Source organism: Amblyomma mixtum, chromosome 8 (assembly GCF_055824585.1).
Source record: "Amblyomma mixtum isolate Tamu chromosome 8, ASM5582458v1, whole genome shotgun sequence".
NCBI classification, from domain to species: Eukaryota; Metazoa; Arthropoda; class Arachnida; order Ixodida; family Ixodidae; genus Amblyomma; species Amblyomma mixtum.
In genome coordinates, this window is record NC_143019.1 from 23,103,476 (window position 1) to 23,124,436 (window position 20,961).

The following is a 20,961-nucleotide window of genomic DNA, read 5'->3' on the forward strand; positions in this document are numbered from 1 at the left end:
GTCGCTTCCCCGCGGCGGCCTTAATTTCTTTGGCCCTTCAACCCTAACTCCTTTATCTCTCCTTTTTTCTCCGCTTTCCTCGAATAACTTCTGCGTGTGTGGAGTCTTTGCAGCATAGTAGCGAATCAAGACGTTTCCGCCTTTGTCGTGTTGTGCCAACTTTTTCCGCGTTGCTGCGATTCGATGCCTTCCTTTTAGTCTGAGAGCACCTGCGAACCTCTCTTAAGAGAAGGAAAGGTCGCTATGCGCTTCGAACGGCAAAAACGTGATTGCAGCGCGCATATACGAAGCCGTTTATGAATGCGCATTCCTGCAGCCAAAGCTGCTTTTGTTGCGAGCATATATCGTGGAAGCATTGTGGAACCTCGATCTGCAGGTGTCTCTGTTTGCTGCAGATTTGTTACAATGAAAGGCAGCATCTTATACACTTGGCAGGTGGAGGTTGCCCGATCTGCGATACGCACATGAATTAATGATGTATCGCGGTTCAGGCTTACTGTTCATTTGATCATTGCACTTGCACAGAAGTTCCGGTTCGCGACTATGTGGCTACTAAAAAACTGAAAGCCACGCCATCTAGGGCAAGCACTCTGTAGGTGTCGTAGTGCACGCCCCGGGTCAAAATGTTATTGGAGCAGTGTGAGCAGTGCTGGGAAATAAATGGCGACTGTTTTGATTGTCATTATTCAAGCTTAACAGAACTATGTCAACATTCTAACTGCGTGTGCATCGAGAGGAGGAGTATGTAATTGGGTGTGCGTCATTTGCGGACTGATGCGACCACGTTATGCTTGACCACCACCAGCTTGGATATGCTGCCACCTGTGTGATGAGACAGAGCTTCTCCTAATCACGCTCAGTTTTAAGTTTGATCGCCGCTGTTTTTGAACAGGCATATATTGATATGAAGAGGCAACAACAATATATGCGCAGCAATTGGCAATTTTCAAATTTTCAAATTTTAACAGTCAATATTTCGAATCCGTGATGTTTTTCGGTTTCACTTGAAACATAAATCTACGCAGTCGGGTGGGCCTCATTAACCAAGCACGTGCAGATCAACCACCTGCGGCCAGCACCTGCAATTGAGCGCACCGCAGCCTCTAGAAGTCTGTCTACGGGCTCGCCCTTGTATTCGAAAGGGGTCAAATAGATCATAAGCGTATGATGAAGTTCTAAAGGTAATTCATAGATAGATAGATTTGGTACTTAAGAATAAGAAGTGGAGGAGCAAAAAAGAAACCCAAATGTTGGTGGGACGTGGATAGTAAAGATGCAGTATCAAGCCGCCAAGCAACTTCTCGGGCACACCCGTAACCAAGACGGGAAAATACGGTATATATACGAATCTAGACCGATACTTTTTTTTTTGAGCACGAGATATGAAACTCTTAGGTCGGCTTATATTCAAGTATTTTGTCGTTGTATTCGTAATAAACTTATTGCTTGTGCCGCAACGAGGAAGGCCTCCACGGGCCCGAAGAAAGGCTGCCATCCCGAAGTGGAATCAGTAGTGAAATCGGTACTGGCACAGTTAGTGTAATCGGGGAGGTCAGCGACACTTCCAATGAGCACAGAAGTGCAAGAGAGCGAGTCATTCCATGGGACCAGTGAAACGCGCGAGCTAACTCCAACAGGCCGCATAAAGCGCGTGCCTCTGGGAAATGGTAGCTCGCTGCAGCCTAGGATGACATCCTGGAATGCTTGGTTCCGCCCTCGTTCCGAAAGTGCATCATTTCCAATGCGCTTCACGGCACAGACGAATTAGCACTTTACGAAGAGGACAGTGATAAGGACGTCAGTGATGGCGTGATGAACAAGACGAGTGAGCGGCAGCAGATTAATGATATGAATGCTGCTTGCGTGCTGTCCATTCTGTCATTCTCAATTGTCTTTTGGGTAGGCCTACACTCGAGGAAAGTAAGTTTTTTATTATTATTATTTGGCCTTCAACTTTCGGGTGTCGGCTTTGAATCGAGGCCTTACTAGATTCGAGTAAGTACGCTAGACCCTTATTCAAAATTCAAGAGAAATGGGACGAATACAGAAATCAAGAGAACCACGCCCACAATATGGTGCAGGAAAATGTTAAGGCCACAACCTGTAAATGGACGGCAGGTATTCGAATGAGAGATAAGCAGGCGCCTAGAAAGTTCTGGAACCACCTGAAGGCACTTGGCACCATTTTGAAAGAAACGCTTCCCCATAAATATGATGATGACGGTAACTTGTTGAAAAATGAAGCTGCCATGCAATTTTTCAGCGAACAGTCGGAAGAGGCTTATAAAGTGTGTGATTACGCCAGCGGTACGCGGCTTGATGCAGGCTGCAACCAAGGCGAAGTTTCTGATGTCGACGTAGACCAGTTAGACTGGGAAAAAGCGGAGAAAAGGGTCTCTTTGCATAGAGCAACAGGTTTGGACAAAATACTAATGAGACTAATTCCGTTGCTTGATGAAGAAACAAGAAAGACTTTGTGTGCTGCTTTAAGTGACCTATTGCGAACTAAACAAATCCCAGCAAATCCCAACGGCAAACGGATAACGCTTGCTGTTGGGATTTGCTGGGATTTCTTTACTTCTCAATACGTCACTACGGCAAATGTCACTAGAGCAAATACAGCAAACGGATAACGCTTGCTGTTACTGCATGCAAGACAGGGAAATGATAGAACATATTCTTATCCAGTGTAAGACCCTCCAACCCTCAGTGCACGATGCCGCCGCGGGAATCCGCGAAGCAGTAGGGCTTCGGAATAGCCAGGACATGCTCTATTTTCGAAAAGTATAAACAAGTAAGAGACGACTAAAGGATTGCTGGAGAGGGTCAAGGGAGTCGTTTAGAAGCGGGAAGAAGGTAGGCCGTTAATCCGAAGACACTGAGCACGCTAGTAATTTATGGCTATGCGACATTTGTCACCACTTCGGTATAAACGGGAAGCCATTAATTATGCTGGATTATCTTCGACACTACTCACTTAACGTACACTAACGCTTATGCATGGTTACTCTGCTGGCAACAAATATCGCGCTCCTTTCCGAGAATGCACGAGAAGGCAAGTTATCACGCCACTTCGCGTTTGTGGCGTGGCCGTTCCTGGCCGAGCTTCCCCAGTACTGTTTGGGTCGATAAAATCTCTGCAGCACTGTTGGAGCTATAAGCTGGCGTCGGTTAACCCCAGACAGTGTCGACAAGACAGTTCACACGTGGCAGCATTTTTGTAATCGATTTCGCATGTTGCGGGCGCCTATAGTCTGATTCTTCTTCCCATTATTCATCATCATCATCAGACTGACTACGCCCACTGCAGGGCAAAGGCCTCTTCCATGTCGCTCCAATTAACCCTGTCCTTCGCCTGTTGCGGCCACCGTATCCCCGCAAATTTCTTAATCTCATCCGCCCACTTAACTTTCTGCCGCCTCCTGCTACGCTTGCTTTCTCTTGGAATCCAGTCCGTTACCCTTAAGGACCAGCGGTTATCTTCCCTTCGCATTACATGCCCTGCCCAAGCCCATTTATTCCTCTGGATTTCAACTAGGATCATCATTAACCCGCGTTTCTTCCCTCACCCACTCTGCCCTCTTCCGATCTCTTAACGTTACACCTATCATTTTTCTTTTCACAGCTCGCTGCGTTGTCCTTCACATAAGCAGAACCCTCTTTGTTAGCCTCCACGTTTCTGCTCCATAGGTGAGTACCGGTAAGTTACAGCTGTTTAATACTTTTCTCTTGAGGGTTATTGGTAAATTATTATTATCATTTTATATTATCTATTTCATTATTGCACTGTTGTGTACATGATGATTATCACTGTTATAATTACTATTATTATCGACATCATGTAGGTTACTATCGTGATGATTACTATTATGGCCAATAATGTTCCTAACAAAATATCCTGGCACTTAAGATGTCAGTAAAGCTAGAGAGGTTGTCAGAACTTAGACCGATGTTTCTTTTACTCTCTACAAAGATTTTTAGCTTCACCAGTAACTTTCGACCGACCCTGTACCATTAAGGTTTGGCAAATGTTTCTCGATTCGTCGAGGCTTCGGAAAGGTTGCTGTTCGCTCTCGTGACAGCGCTTGGCTCACGCGTGTGTTGTTGACGAATAGCACAGCTGAAGAAAATAATTGCTGTCGCAGAATCTGCTCTCTATGTATTCTGCTGGGTTGGTTGATGTGATAGAATTAAGACGACTGGCGGAAATGATATCATGTGATGGATATAAGTAAGACACCTTGTTTCCGCTACACCAGTCAGGAAAACACCCGTGCAGCACTAACGATTAAAACTACTTAGACGCGGTAACAGCTTTAAGAAAACATGGAGGATTTGTAAAGAAATTTTACGGGACATAGTTTTCCTCTCTGAGCCATTCAGCAAGTAGCAGCTTGCTGACTGCGCGTCTCTTTGCTCGTTCCTTTCTGTGTCCTCGTCATAAACTTTCTGCCGCAACCACCGTAAAGGTTAAGTAATTCCAACTGTCTTCCTCAGATTCGCTTACTTCAAAGCTTCCAGCGTGACATCGCAATTTACTCCCAAGAGAAGAGGCACTCGTAGACCCTTGGCTGGTTTATTTTAGAATTTTAAGAGCCTCAAGGATTTAAAACAATAAAACGAAGACCTCATTTCACGGCTGGTGCTGTGAGATGCTGTGTATGCACTGTCTTCGTCTTGTTTTTAGACCTGATGCAGGATATAGTAGTTTTAGAACGATCTATCAACTTTAGCAACTTCCCCCTTTAAAAAAATAACAAAAACAGTACAACGAGCTTCAACCTTATGTTTCGCGCATCATAATTTTGTACGGGTTCATGAACCAAACCTAACTTCAGAGCCTCCAGCGCTCGACGCCAGCTTCAACTCCCATGGTACTGCACGGTTTTAGTGCGAAAGTAAGCGCGTGAAAAAAAGGCAGCCCTAACGTAACCTGACGCCCGAGTCCCGTTACCTGTGCGTGCATTCATTCACATTTGCATAGCGCATCCCCATCAGTGGAGAGACTGGAGTGCGTGGATGGACGGGACGGCGAAAACAGCGCGTGGACTGTCGCGTGCATTACGGACAGCGAGACGCGTGGGAACATGAGGCTGGAAGGAGCTTTCACGCAGTGACGTCACGTATAGGCGGAGGCTGATTTCACAGACACGTTCGAGCCGCGTGAGGGGTCGGCTCGGAATGCACTTGCTTGGCGCAGTGCTTTTGCGAATGGTAGCGCTCCGTTGCACCGCTTGGTTTGACCTTTCCTGTAGTTCCTTTTTCTTTTTCTTCTTGTCTCGTTCACTCTTATCACCTTGTGTTTACACGTGGCAGAGGAGACTTTACGGAGCTACTGGAGGAGGTTTTCAAGGGAATCGAGGGGGGGAGGGGGGGGGGGGGTTGCACACTTTAAACCCTAATACGCTTATATGGGGGTAAAAAGGGAATAAGATCTCCTCCAGTGCACTCAAATTCAAATTAAAATTCAAATTTATTTAGCATCAACAATGATGTTTTGTAAACCCCCTGAACTCCCTTTTTTTCTGCAACCTTTTCGTTGAAAAAAGCATGCCGCACGTGCATTCTACACAGGAAGGAGTAAAAAGGAAATAAGCTGTCCCCCAGCCCACTCTCTTGAGGGGGGGGGGGGGGGGGGGGAATTAACTAATTTTATAAGGCTTCATGTCACGCTACCTCACTATGCATATCGGACAGAACTCCAGTTCTCTCATTTTCTCACACGTAACTTGCCTGCTCTTTTTTTTGATCGGTTTTCTATGTAAATAATCTATTTACTTGTTTATCCTAGTACCTTGCAGTTTTTCTTATAGTGTTGTACTTACCGTTGCATCTGATTCCTTTCTCCTTTTTTTGAGGTCTTGAGTTGTCTTGCACCTGTAGAGGGCTTCTAAAGGATTGAATAGTGCAAACATTGGTGCTCTGAAAGAAAAAGAACCCTTGGAAACCCTTTGACCACTGTCGATGCTACAGAAATGAGACTGAATTGGGAGATGATGACCGTGGAGGTCCGATGCCATAGTTTTACTTTAACCTAAACCATGACTTTTCTAGGTGCTTTCTATAAATGCTGCATATATGAATGGCAAATATACTAGTGTGCCATGTGGCAGGATGCAAGCTGCAAGTGGTGTTAGACTTGCAAGAGTAAGCTGCCGCTGTCTGCGCAAGTGTTCTTGTGTAAGCCCCTTGGTCGGTGCACCACAAGTGCTGTTACCAATGCACGAAAAGTGCCTTTTCTCTTCAGCTACGGGCAAACGTTTTGTTTATGCACAAGACAACAATGTCAACATGACCCAGATTGCACCGCTTCCAGGCTGGCGGACGTTAAAAGTTGCCTTCAGGTCCACTTATGCACACTCGTAAAATAGTTTACCTCGATAACCTCAACTATACACCGCCAATACATCGTGCTTTGCGAAGTTGGTACAAGGTTGCTGCACCTGCGGGGCTGTACAAAACTATTGCACTTTGCTTTGCACTAGCTTACGACCGCCAATACTTGGAAAAGAAACCCTTGAAAACACGAAGCCGTACATTTTCACAACACCGAACGGATTCGTATGTGTGTTTAGAGATTACTCGAGCTCTAAATGGAGTTCTAGTTTTTCTACTTCTTGCAAAGGGCAAAGTCGGTCGTTGCTGAAAGGAATTAAAAAATGTGACAATAGAAACGAAACAATATTTGACCACCCAGGAAGCGCGCGCCAAGGTTAGCTGGCAACGCAGGGGAACACGCCGAGAGAGCCCTAGCTTTGACGTCATTCGGTCACGTGTGCGGCCACGTCATGGGAAGGGAAGGGTAGGTGGGGTTGCGATCGATCGATTCTGCGCCGGAATGGAGTCACAGTGCCGAGCGCGAGCGAGTGCTGCTTGCAGAAGAACTGGCTGCGGCGGTGGCAGTGGTTTCTACTAACTCCTTTTCTTTTTTCGGGGGACGTCGGGGAAGAAGAAAAAAGGAGAAAGAAGGAAAGGAGGAGAAGAGAGGAAAAAGGGTGGAAGGCGAGGTTTTCGCGCCAGCGACTCCAGCGCCGCTATCGCTCCGTGGCGGGTACCGTCTGCTAAGGCGGCGGCGGCGTTGCGGTCGCTGCCGCCGTCGTCGTCGCCTGCGAGCCCGGGCAGCGAGAGCAACGGAGTTCCGTTAGGCCTAGTCGGGGGCCGCGCGTCATGCCTGACGGCGGAACACGATGCGCCGGCTCGCCCTGGTCGTGATCACGCCGGCGCGGCCGGCGGCGCGTTGCCATGAAGAGGCAAAACGTGCGCACACTGTCGCTGATCGTGTGCACCTTCACGTACCTGCTGGTCGGCGCGGCCATCTTCGACGCGCTCGAGTCGGACCACGAGGGCAAGCAACACAAGACGCTCACCTACATCGAGGACATGCTCGTGCGCAAGTACAACATCAGCGCCGACGACCGGAAGATCTGGCAGACGGTCGTCATCAAGATGGTGCCGCACCGTGCCGGCACCCAGTGGAAGTTCACCGGGGCCTTCTACTTCGCCACCACCGTGCTCACCACCATCGGTGAGTGATGCGCTTTTCTGAACGGAGACGCGTGGGTGCCCGGACGCGAGGACGTGGATGTGTTTCCTTTAGCGCTCCGTCCAAAGCGCTGTGCATCAATCACACCTGCCCGGATTTAGTTCGCGCCGCGCGCTTGCAAAAGCTGTGACGTACACATAGTTCGGGACGAAAACAAGCGGTGGCACTCGGCGTTTAACGAGGAATAGCAGGTTTAGTGGGTTTGCCGTGGTTCGAACCGTGCGTTTACGCAATGAATGGGAGATAACGTGTCGGTTTTCGACGGCAGCGGATTCCGGGGTTTTCTGGTATCGGACGCTTCGGGCGGTGACGTTGGGTTTATAAAAAGGCGGGGGTGTGCTAAATGCTTCGCGCAGTTCATGGTCGTGGTGTGCCTGGCTGCTTCGCGTATTCGTTTTGATCGTGTTGCCGAAGTTGGCAGAAGGCTTTCGGGGTTCTGCAGCCGGTCGTCATAGCAGCCGGACCCTCGGATTTCTTTGAAGAGTCTGTCGAGAGGTTTGGCACCGTTCGAAAGGGCCACTACGCCCAGATTCACGCGCTGGGTGTGAATCACATGTTTCCGTTCTGTCCGAATACAACCGTTTTGTATGCTTCTCGCGTGATTGTCGGCTTCTCGTGTGACGTGCTTTCGCGGGCGCAGTCAACAATGCACACCACAGACGCTTGGAATTAATTGAGGCGTGCCTTGGTCTATGGAATGGAAAAGAGCTCCCATTACGGAAAGTGCGATAGTTCTTCATTCAGAAAGGAAGGAACAAAATGGCCGCTATGGTTTTACCGTTGTTGCCCCGAAATCAAATGGCTCATACACGCATGTGGAAGAATCGGACAAGAATCTCGAGGCGAAAGGTAGGAATTCAGCGAGTGGGCGTTTCTAAGAGCAGAAAAAAATAGAAGGTTCGCTCTTTGTCGTAAAAGTAACTTTTGCAATTTAAAGACATTCTCTGTGCAATCTGCACCCTGGCCAGAACGCTGTGAGTATTCGGCTACTGCATAGCCGCTGTCGCTGCACCTGTCTGTATTTGGAAAAGCAACTGGACCGATAACTTGAGGCTATTGCTGCCACCGTGCCGCTCGATTTCAATGCAGCCCTTCTAAGTAGCACGAGATATTTGAATAGAGATTATGGGCTCACTGCCATCCTAAAATAAGTGTATTTCACATTTTTATTTGCATATAAATACGAAGTATTCGCAAAAAAAAAATGTTCGATTAGTAGTCAAAGGTAATCGAGGTCCATGCATGGTCATTCTTGGTAGCACAGTGTATATCACTGAACATCGTCGCTAGTGAAAGAAAATATGCAGATCCGGGACAAACGTGAAAGAGAACAACGAATATAATTCCATATTTTGGCGCTTTGCAACTGTAGTAAACCTTGGTCATAAAAGGTACGCGTTACAGGGAGACAAAAATTCAGGTTGCGAGCATTGAGTTAGGACTGTTATTGTGAAGAATTTTGTTTTTAATGTGAGATTGTGGAAAATAATGTTGCCCTCGACAGGCAGTTTTAACTGAAATACAACCAGAAATGAAAGTATTCGAAGTTGATACATTAGACGGCTCTGCTATTCTATGGTATTGTATTTACTCCCGTAGTGGACGCACCCCTTAATTTGGCTGTCAAAAAATACGTTTGTTTTCCTCGCATAACAAAAGCACCTCCCCCCCACCCTTTTTTTTTCGGCCTGCGGTCTGTTGATGATGATCACATCAAATCCTAACATTCGTCCCTTTTTGGACAACCAAGAAACTACGCAATGCTATAAAACACCATCGGTTGAATGTCAAGCTTATTATACCACGCCCTGCATGACGAGTAGCCAAGTAAAACGTTTCGCGAGGGATTCGATAACCAATAGAAACCAAGCCTGTTCACAAAGGGCTTTTTCGCTTGATCGGCCACATTAAGGACTGTAGCAACTTGATGCGATTGGGAATCGGGCTGATTACTGTGAGTTTTGCTAGAGCGAACTCTAGTTGTGGTTTCTTTGGACAGAATTGTGGGCCGCTGTACGAGTTATATGTGCGGGTATAAGATAATAGTTATATGTGCGGGTTTAAGATAATAAAAGTGCGTGAGTTTTGCTTTATTTGTGTCGTACCGGATGAAGTTTATATTTGTCAAGGCCACTTTTTGTCCGATTTCGCTGCTTCAGTTTCTTTTCTGATATTTTACCCCGCTTGATGAACGAACCACTCCAGTTTTCAGAGATTTCTGAGAAAACAAGTGGGTTCATTATGCGAGTAAACGCGGCATACTGAAAACGTCATGATGTGTACACCATGATTGCATTGATGCAAGTAATGATTATTATTTATTTGTTAATTATATGCACTGCCCGTGACGCTCTGACCTGGAAACCTAAAAGGAAAATGAATGAATTGGACTCTGACTGTCCGTTGTAGATCTGCCAGATCGCAGATCTGTACCTCAAATTTTCGAGATTAACTAATACCTAAGTGCAGCTATGGGGGAGCGATTGTCGGCAGGATAATCGCAAGGCTAATCCTACCAGTCGCTTGCAACAACCTCAGCTCCTACTTTTTCAGTATGAGACACTTCTAGTAAGCGTTTTCTATATTTCACCTGAAGTACCTGTTGTCGCCTTTAATCAGGTCTGGCCTCCATTGGACAGTTGCCTAGTACTGATTGCAACTACAAATTCCTCCTCCTTGGGTACTTCAGTGGCCCTGATATTCACTCAGACATACAAACGTGCTCTAATTGTAATCACTACATCGAACAGGAAGGCAATATGTTGCTAAGTTTTGCATGTTTCTTATCTATGCGACAACTTAATTTTACACAAAACTGCAGTGGTAATGTTCTAGACCTCTGCTTCTTGAACTTTGAGAGCATCCGGATGTATTGCCCTGATATTTGAGACCCGGCAAATTTCACCTCCTAAATTCCACATCCTCTTCTGTACACCAATCCCTCTCTAATAGTAATTCATATACAAGTACCGCGCAAATAATTTATGTTACTCTGCGGTTACTTGCGAGTCTGTCGTCGACCTTTGCAATGTCAGCAACCCGGCTGACCGTCTCGCTAAAATATTGATTACTGGCGTGTAGAAATGCATTCCGCAATATATGCCTAAGCACTTAAACTTTCCACATTGGTGGTCTTCCGAACTGCGAAACGCTCTGAAACCTCAAGAGCTAGCTCACAGAGGGATCAACGCTCTGATGCGGACTAGTTTTCGCACAATTCCGGCTCCTTTGCGCCCTGTGCAACAGATTGCAAAGGAGAGATCATACTTAAACCTAGCGTCAGTTGAGTCGAACGGCACTCAACCGGGAGCCGTCTGGAAATATGTGCACTCCCAATTAAATATACCAAAAGAATTCAGTCATCTTTTAGGTTCCCATGGAGATGAGGTTTTCGAGGTGGCTGACAGCTTTGCTCGCCGGTTTTCCTCTGTATATAGGCTAAGCGGTGACCGTGACGAACCAAAATTACTGATTTTCTGGGTGCGAACTTCAACTTGATGATACTGGAAGAGGGCATTGTGCAAGCGAGCATTAATCAGATGTTGCTTTCGCTTTTCTTTTGATTAGATAGAATTTCTACTCCCATACTAGAGGCATATAGAAATATATATGTTCACTCCTTTTTTAACTGCAATATTTACTTACTTTCTATTGTATTGTGCGTTACTTCGTGTGTGGAAAGTCTTTCCTGTATTTTCTGGCTTCAATCCCGGCGCAAACACTGACTTTGGTAACTACAGGCCAATCTCTCTTCTTTGTTCCAATTCGAAAATCTCTGTGTTAGAGCTTCATAAGTGTGTGTATTTATTAGTTAAACACTTCCTCATTATTAATAAAGACGGCTTTATTCGCGGTCACTCTACTACAACCAACCTCTCATTTTTCGTGGCTCAAGCTTCCCCTGCGGTGTTCGATAGAAGCCAGCTCCATACTGTATATTGTGACACGAGTGAGACCTTCGATGTATTGAGCCACGCGTATACATATTTACTTGCCAAGGGGCTTCTGTAATAAGCTCAAGCTTCCTCCGGGACCCGATACTGCTGTGTCAGTGTTAATGATACGGCATCTTAGAGGTACAAAGTAACCAGCTGTGCGCCCCAGAGCTCTGTGTTGGGTAACGTTGTCTATTTTTTATTAATATAAACGATGTTGCTGCATACTGTCCTACAGAACTTTTCGTTTTTGCTGTTCGCCGACGGCGTTCAGAGGAAGCGCGCGATGTTCACGACTGCAAAGCTCCCTAGGCTGACAGAATATAATTCCTTCTGTGGTGTTAGAAAAAGTATCTTATTTTGAACGCTGTAAAAACCATAGTGGTCTTCTGAGTCGAAGACGCAGCATTTTCTCTATACGTACAAAATCGGAAGTGCAACTTTGCCGAGGGCGGAAGAAACGCGCAATTTGGAAGTACTTATAATGCGAAAGCAATACTAGCCCTATTACGAGAAAAGCCGGCGGTGTGTGTTTGCTAGTGTGTGTACACGCGGATGGAACAGAAAATCCGAGCGATGGCAAAATATGGTGACGTCATCAAGCGGCCATCGTACGCACGCAGCAAGCCGAGCACTGCCATTTCAGACAATCATATACATGTTCATTCGTGCATAAGTCTATACCTCCCACTGGCAGACCTCTATGGGCGCCAGTTTTTCCTTTCTACATTGGTACCAAAATTGTGACGCAATGGTTTGTCGTACAGCAATCCGGGTAATGTCATGCGGTTTCTCGTTGGACATAGCTTACATGTGCTAGTCAATTTGAGGCTAGCTTGCGATAGGGATTCGGACCGACTACATATTTTATTTGTTTATTTGGAATGCTGCCAGTCTCTGGTTGAGAGCTTAGCAGGTGGCCATTACATGTATCATACATAGTAAAGTATAACATTTCTAAAAGCGGCTGTGCAAAGGGCAACTATAATCTCGACAATTCATAGCGCAGAAAAACTGAAAAGAAGTTTGACAGATTTCCACAAGTAACCTAAAGAAAACAAGTATGCTAATTTAGAAACATAAACATAATATAAACATGGGCACATCGTATACTCCTTCAAATAGACAAAAAATAAGAAAAGCTTTCTAACTACAACTCTAGTTTTAAAACGCGCATTCTAGTTCTTAAGAAAGGCTTTCTAACTACAACTCGAGTTTTAAAACGCGCATTCTAGTTCAGAACAAAATTTGAAAATTCCTCTTCAATGGCGCGCCTTCAAAACTGTGATGCAACCGTTCGTCGTACAGCGTTCCGGGTTGGTGTCGTACGCACGTGTGTGTCTGTGGGTGGATGTCATTGCACCCAGGGAGAGTAATGCTTTCGCATTCCCACATGTAAGCAGTCTTAAATGTCTCTGCCGAATTTCTGATTCTTCTCTGGCCTTTTCGCCCTACATCACGCAGATTACTGGCGCTATGCTCGTTGTCTTGGCGATGTTTGCAGATGTTCAAGAGGATTTCGAGGTTCCTTTTCATTTCTAAAGTTGTATACGTCTCCCTGCCAACCGCTCTTCGATTGCCATCAACTGGTTGAACGAAACCTTCAAGCCGAACAGTTACTGTATCGAATGGGCTCAGAATATCTTCTTTTCCATTCGTAAGCACCGTTTCCGTCCCTTGAAAGCCGATACAAGGGGGGGGGGGGGGGGGCATTTCTCTCGTGACAAGTGTCCCCACTCTGCGGTGTCGACGAGTGCGGCCAGATGTTCTCTTCATTTATAGATTCGTTCGTGGTAACATTTTGTGGGATGACCTGTCTGCTCGCTAACATTCGTGTGGCGAACAAAATTTTTGTTGTCATATCGCCGTTTCATAACTGATACCTTGCCGAGTCGGCACTCTTCCACTGACAGATTGTATTGTTGATATGATACTACCACCGTCTAGACACACCTCAAAGCTCCTTGTACTTGTTCTCGAACGAATTGAAAACTCTGGTATTTCAACTGCCTCTGACATTTGCAAATAATCGCTGCTTCATTTTTTTTTTCTTATCTTTCTTTTCCTGAAGCCTTGAGCTGTGCTCTGGTCGAGTGCCGGCGCAGGCTCACTGGGCTGTTTCGTTGTGCTTTATGCTTGTTTTTTCACGCTTTTTTCTCCATCCACAGGCTTCACTTGCGATTGCTCTCGCAATCATCGCTTGCGATGATTGCGAGCTAAATATTACACGAAGAAGTGCTCTTTGCATAATTAAGCTTCTAGGACCTGCATGCCAGATGACAAGGGAGTAGGTGGGGTTTCTGTTGCTGCAGCAATATCGGTTTGCGACGCGCTTATTACTGCAATATTTTCTTTTGCATCAGTGTCTATCAGCTTCCTTCTGTCTGCACGCGGTAGTGATAGTAGCCCAGTTGGAGATAGTCATCTCACTGGAGTGAGTGGACCCGCGGCCGGATAGACAAAAAATCTGCGTACTAAGAGAGGCTTGGTTTGGTTTGGTTTATGGGGTTTAACGTCCCAAAGCGACTAAGGCTATGAGAGACGCCGTAGTGGAGGGCTCCGGAAATTTCGACCACCTGGGGTTCTTTAACGTGCACTGACATCGCACAGTACACGGGCCTCGAATTTCTCCTCCAAAGAAATTCAGCCGCCGCGGCCGGGATCGAACCCGCGTCTTTCGGGCCAGCAGCCGAGCACCATAGCCACTGAGCCACCGCGGCGGCTACTAAGAGAGGCTAAAATTTAGCCGTTAAATGCACTCCCGAATTAAAACTCGTAAATGGTACTGACCTGTTTTGGCACATTCACTTGGGCGACGTTTCTGAGAGGCTTAGAAGCGCTACGTGGATTATTTTGTAGCAAGAGCTACATTACGCGCAAGTCTCGCCGCTTCGCCGTGGCCGCGTCGTGACCTTGAGCTGTTGCCTAGCAACCGCCGCAGCTGGCGGCCGCCGCTCGCCGCGCCATCTGTCGTGACGTCACAGGAAGAGCCAGTGCCGCGGCGTGCCGGCGAAACTGAGTTGCAACAGCTGTGCGCATGCGCCGTAGGAGGAGGGGGGTTGGTGCAGCTATATATATATAGAAGGCGGCTCGCTGGAGCCGTCGGTAGTAATGAATAGTGAGTTGGAGAGACTGAGAGAAGCCACGCTTCAACTACAAGACGAAGAACCGGAAATAAAATAAATGCGTCACACTTTGCTGCATAACAAATGTCCCGTCTTTAATGTAGCCGCAATTAGACACAACGGGGAGATACCAACCAAAGCTAAACATTGGACGTAGCCGGAGAACAAGCTAAATGACAAGGTGTAATCAAGTTTAACCATACTCTCGCTATGTATATCCTGGCCTTGCTGAGCTAAGCCACTATCATTTCTTAGTATCAAAATCTTCCTTCCAGTGTCTTGGACACAGAAGGGATTGTCGATTTGCGTAGTTAGGCCAAATGCGAATTAGGTGCGCTAGCGATTGGGTTTTCACTTCGGTTCCGGTGTTCAGATGCAGCGTTCTCGGATGACAGTTGTTCGAACAGCGATAATGGGTTTTGGTCATTCTCTACTTTACATTTATAGATCCCTGGGAATCTTCATGGCACTACTGGAGCAGTGGTGCAGCGGTTAAAAACGATGCGCCAATGCCCTCCTATGGCAGGCGCTGCCATCGGCGGGACTTGGGTTGCCTGGGTTGGGTTGCGATCCAGGTTGCTCTTCCCGAGCAGCCTCTGGCGATTAACTGAGCTGCCGCTTGACACGATGTTGGTTGGTTCATGGGGTTTAACGTCCCAAAGCGACTGAGGCTATGAGAGACGCCGTAGTGGAGGGCTCCGGAAATTTCGACCACCTGGGGTTCTTTAACGTGCACTGACATCGCACAGTACACGGGCCTCGAATTTCTCCTCCAAAGAAATTCAACCGCCGCGGCCGGGATCGAACCCGCGTCTTTCGGGCCAGCAGCCGAGCACCATAGCCACTGAGCTACCGCGGCGGCTCTGACACGATGTGGGCTGGAATCCGACACATATCCTCTAGAGTGCACTAGGGTTGGATGTGCAGGCGGTCTAGCAGGCGGCGCCCGGATGCCATCTGCGATAGTCGCGAATACTGGCTGGACGTGGCCACTGGGTGGTGCAGTGCTCGCTTTGTAGCCTTTCTAATTACGGCATCGATTCGTGTCTCGCGTTGTTTCGCAGTGCGAAGATAGGGAACGAAGAAGAGGATTCTGCTGGTTACGAAGGCATGGGCGAGCCGAAGCGCGTCCCTGCCCCGCAACCCAGTGTGCACTGTCAGTGCACGTTCGATCCCATGGTGGTCGAAATAATTCTGGAGCCCTGCACTACGGCACTTCTTTCTTCTTTCACTCCTACCTTCCTCTCTTGTCTTACGGTGTGGTTCGGTTGTCCACCGAGATTTGAGGCAATTACTGCGCAATTTTCTTTCCTGTAAAAAAAAAAATCATGGGGGCACTTTGTTCACCCAAAGTGCGATGAGGCGAAAACCTTAGGCGCGGTGTTCCTGCTTTTATCACTGATGTGTGGTTAAGATGTTAAGCTTCGCCTCTTAGAGTGGAACGCGACAGCGTCTTGCAACGCTGCCAGGGAGTCCACAGGACGCCATCGCCCGTTCGGCTCTACGCCTTGCTCGTCGGTAAATTGGTTTTTGATGAAAGGAAATGTATCTGTCTCGCATATCTCGGTGGACACCTGAACCTCGCCGTAACGGGAAGGGAGGAAGATGGGAGCGAACGAAGACACCATCATTAGACGCGCCTTTGTTCATTCCAGGAGGAGGATAAACTTCATTTCCGCCAACAAATGTAGCAGAGGGTGTGGGGTTATAGCTCATCAAGTGGCCATGAGCCCATGGCGTTCGGCGACTTCTAGGGCTCTTGTCTCAACCAGGATCTGTGTCCGAGTCGGAACTGAGCAATTCGGCCTCCCACTGGTCTGGATTCGAGAGCTGCAAACCTCGAGGAGGGGAGTCCCGAGAGCAAGCCCAGAGTATGTAGGATAGAGTGGCATGTTGGCCACATAGTTGACAGGAAGGGGAGTAGACCCCAGGGTATACGCGTCATGACTACGCATACTTGTGCAAATTCTATGCACATTACGTTACATGTAAAGTGCTGAGTCATGGTGTGCTGTGGAATGACTATAAGCCATGCCTATAACTACAAGAGGCGTGACGATGAATACTTTTACTAGCTTTATAACCGTACATTATTTTCCTTGTAAAGTGCTGAGTCAGACTACGTCGTGGAAGTGAAGTTCCGAGTCATGCTACACTGTAGAATGATTCCGAGTCATGACTGATTACGCGTACTGACTACGCATACTTTGTACAAACTCTATACACTTTACATCACGTTACTTGCGAAATACTGTCATGATACGTTGCAGAATGGTTGTCATGACTATGACTACGAGTAGTGGCTTTCATAGGTCACAGTGCACTACGTTTCGCAATTCATGTCTATCCATGCTCTCTTATATGCATTGTGACATCGTACACCGGCGTTCTGACATCTGAATTTCGTCCCATAGACGGTGGAAGGGGGTAATTTCGCCTCGGGAGATTCCCCTAAACATTTAACCCAGAACAACGTGGGTCGCACTATCCCTACCTGCTGCTGTGATGGAAACAGCCAGCCACCTGCCACTTTGTATTGGGGCATCTCTTAACCGCTGCGCCATTGCGCTCGTTGTGGTATGAGGACTCGCCGCCATCTATGACTCTCAAGTAGAGAATGACCATCTCTGCATATACGGCCATTAGCCCACTAATCATATCATGCCACACCCCTAAGGCGGAGTTTATTGCTCCCTCCAATTGAAGAATGAACACCTGCTTTCGCACGTCTACTCGGTCTAACTAGGTTAATCCCCCACATTTTTTATCCCTTCTTTGTTTTCACCCTACAGGCACAGCGCAAAAAGCCTAAGGCCACACGCTGTATACCGGCCTCGATTTGAAAACATGCGGCCAGAATCAAAACCGCCAGCACGTGCTGACTAGCTGAACTCCGCAACCATACAGCCATCGCGGTGGGTATAGAAGGGGAAAGGGTTGTGATGAGATATAGGAGGAGGAGGAGGCACTCGAGTTCTGAGAAGGGAGGACATGGGGGAAGTGTCGAAGCAAGATGGACGGTGGTGTACTAGGGGAGGTCGACGAAAGGCGCTGTCGAGGAACGACGAGTCAGGGTAACACGCTGCTCTAATGATGCTCCGCGTCCGTGGGCGGTCGTTCCGCTGCTGGATGTCGCCAGCACGACAGGCGGCAAGAGTGACAGCCTCCCGGCTGCAGCGCCCCCTCCCCCCCCCCCCCCCTCGCAGAAACCAACCGTCGCTGCCGTTCGATATTGCTCGGTGACGACGACATACCTGCCGCAATGTGTGTTTGTGAGAGAACGTGTGCAAGTATGGTGTACGTATGTACGAGGGGACACAGGCAGGAGGATAGATGCGCTCAAAGTAACAATAATAAAAAAAGAGGACGGAAGTGTAGGAAAAAAAAGACATTCGGTTGGGTCGCGACATGTCTTATAACGCTTCCTCTTATACTGCTGTTGCTGCACTGGATATCACTGCGGCGCTTCCAGACTGGTATTGGGCAACCCGTTCGATTAGAAGCGATCGAAACGGGACGAAGGGAGTCGGCGAAATTAGAGGCAGTCTGGTGCACCCAAGTGAGGGTGAGATAGGCCAGAAAAGGAAGTCAGTGAAGGCAAAATGAAGTAAATAGGCCAGCAAACGAAGTCAGTCCATTTAGAGGTGGCGTCGTTAGATTTCCTCGGCGCAGTATTTTTAATTAAGAAAGTACGATAACACGCAGAAATCTACGGAACTTTAGCGGCAATCGAAATTCGTCACATTAAGGCAAAGTGAAACAAGAGCAAAACGCCGAGGCAGCGTATGAGTATCGAGCGTTATCAATATCGAACGAATATTGCGTCATTAACCCTCTTCGCTATATCCGGTACCAATTTTTCGTTTTATCCGGATATCTACTTTTTTTAATGCCAACGTATACAACGCAAGAAGACAAATCTTGCGACACCACTTCGAATGTCCTAGGTCGATTAATTTGGCCGTAATGGATGTTCGAAGTTTCAAGGTGTCACGGTTTGGGTAACCAAAGGTCGTCGGTGCGAGTCCCTTTTATACGCTATGCTTTGATTCGACTAGTAATCTTATGCTTCGTAACGCGCTGAATCTGCTGATGCCACTCCAAACATTCTACGCCAATTAGGTGGTCCACAGTCTGTGTACCAATGGTACCAACCACTGGTCCCACTTTGATGCCTTGTGTTTCATATTAACGCGACCTTGAGTAATGCGAGCACTTGGGCTAACTCTCATAAACTCTTCAATTCGAACAAGAAGTGTCCCAGTGCGGTGCGACAGAGACCCTCGAACACGCGGTTTTTGAGTGCGTCGTAGCGCGCACTTTTTGGAGGCTGATGTCGCGCATGTTTTTTGTTTAGCCTCGACTCGCACACCAGGCCGCGCGACGCATTTGTGCGGCTCTTGCTGTGCGTCGGGACCTTTGTTTTGTGGCGCCAGAGAGGCGTCGCTTCCTTGCAGGGCCGGCCTCAAAGCGCCATGTTCCCCATGCTGCAGAGGGTTCGGGCGCGCCTGTTTCAACAGGCGTGTTTAGATCATGTGACCCTCCCAGAAGACGAGTTCCTGCGGCGGTGGAGCACCCGCTTCATCGCCGCCAGCGGGGGCCGCTTGACGGTGCGGCTCCTGCCGTATTGAGTGTGTGGTGCGCGGTGTCGGTGCGCGTTCATCGTATTTAGTGAGCGTGCTTCCCCCCGCGATGCCTGGACATTATGGACCCTTCGAACATTCTGTGCTGTGAATGATTTTGTGTGAACGGCGACAGCAGTCGTGTTCTTGTTTCATAGCTTGTTTGTACCGAGCGACACTAGTCGCTGCCTTGTTGTTTTTGTCTTTGTGAGGGACTATGGTCCCTTTGTATGAATAATGAGTCCAATAAACTTCTCTTCAAGAAGGAACCTCGAGACGCGATTGCGAGTTGGACGGTTTTGTTTTTCCATGGCCCGTGAAATCAGTGGGAACTATTTCCACTGCTCTGAGGAGAGATGGATGACCGTGCAGTAAAGGACGTTTGACTGCTTCGAGAGTGCAGTAATTAAATTACTTCTCGAAGTAATTAGTGAAGCAGCGAAGGGCTTGTGAAGGACAGAAGGTCGGCAATTTAATTAGCCCCTTTACCGGAGTATTTTGACCCCTCAGAATGGTAGTCGTTTTCTTGAGATCACGCTTGTCTGTAATGTCTCTTGCAGTAGTTATATTATTTTGTAGTTTGCACTGATGCTGTGTGGTTCCTTTGATGAAAATTTAATTACCCTTGCACAGCCACATCTAAACCTCTCCGATGCATATGAACATACTATATTTGACCAACGCATGAATATGTTCATACTTCGAATAACTGGAACACGTCCAACATTCTCGGAAAAAAAAATTTGAGAATTTTAAAATTGTAAGATGGTGCTACAGAAATATTGAACGTAATGGCTCATACTTCTGATATGTAGAAAAAATTTTCTTTTAAATTGTTTCCATCGATCGCATCGAACAGTTAAGACTGCCATAGACAACCAGTCGGGAATGCTTTTGACGATAGCAAAAACGTTAATATAAAAAAAAATTCTAGACTGCCGTGGGGTGATCTGCTGGTATATTGATTGTTATAGTGAAATCTTGCAATATATGAAAAAATTGCTTTTATAAACGGTTTACCGCTCGAAAATGTTTTTGTCCGGTATTGCTGGGTATGATCGATTTGATGAAAGAGTATGTTTCTAACTTTGTTTAAGAGCTAAGATCTCTAATTTATATTCAAACGAACCTTTAGCTTTCTGACGTTAAAATTTAAGCAGCGTCAACTCTTAGGACGAATACACAGAGGACATGACAGGACGGGCGCTGACTCCAACTATGTGTATTCGTCCTAAAAGTTAGCGCTGCTGAAATTTTAACGAAAGAAAAGGCATAACCAACTAGCCCCGCAACGTGTTTTACTTAGCTTTCTGAGTACTGAAAATCTTAATGAAATTTAAAGGAGTCTTTTATATCAGGCGTGCGAGTTTTAATCGCATTTGGGCAGTTTTAAATAGAACGGAGCAGCGCGATTTAATTACTTCGGGGAATTCACTGCGCCGGGTCTCATTATCGGACACAGTATTATTGCCTCTGGGTCGATTCCGGTATTGATTCAGTGTATTGCGTCAGTGCACACCTATGGGCATAAAAGCCTGAAAGTCAACGAAGTTGTGAGGATGAGGACAACTGAGATAGTATAAATACGAAAAACTTATGCGTGGAGGAAATTAAATAAAAAGAAAAAATAAGAAAATTACATGTCTTCGTATTCTACAACAATTAAGGAAAAGAAAATCAACTTGAAAGGGGGAGTTGCCGATGAAAGTAAAGGAGCAATAACTCTCTCTCTCACT

General features: G+C 47.0%; 1 protein-coding gene across 1 annotated transcript in view; it reads left to right on the plus strand.

Annotated features, from left to right (window-relative positions):
• The first annotated feature begins 7,114 nt into the window (after positions 1-7,114).
• Positions 7,115-20,961, plus strand: part of Task6 (TWIK-related acid-sensitive K[+] channel 6) — a 52,492-nt gene continuing 38,645 nt past the window's right edge. Inside the window, exon 1 of the mRNA XM_089555550.1 lies at positions 7,115-7,525. Within this exon, the coding sequence (XP_089411676.1) occupies positions 7,243-7,525 (283 nt within the window). The 5' untranslated portion in view covers positions 7,115-7,242. The remainder of the gene's footprint in view (positions 7,526-20,961) is intronic.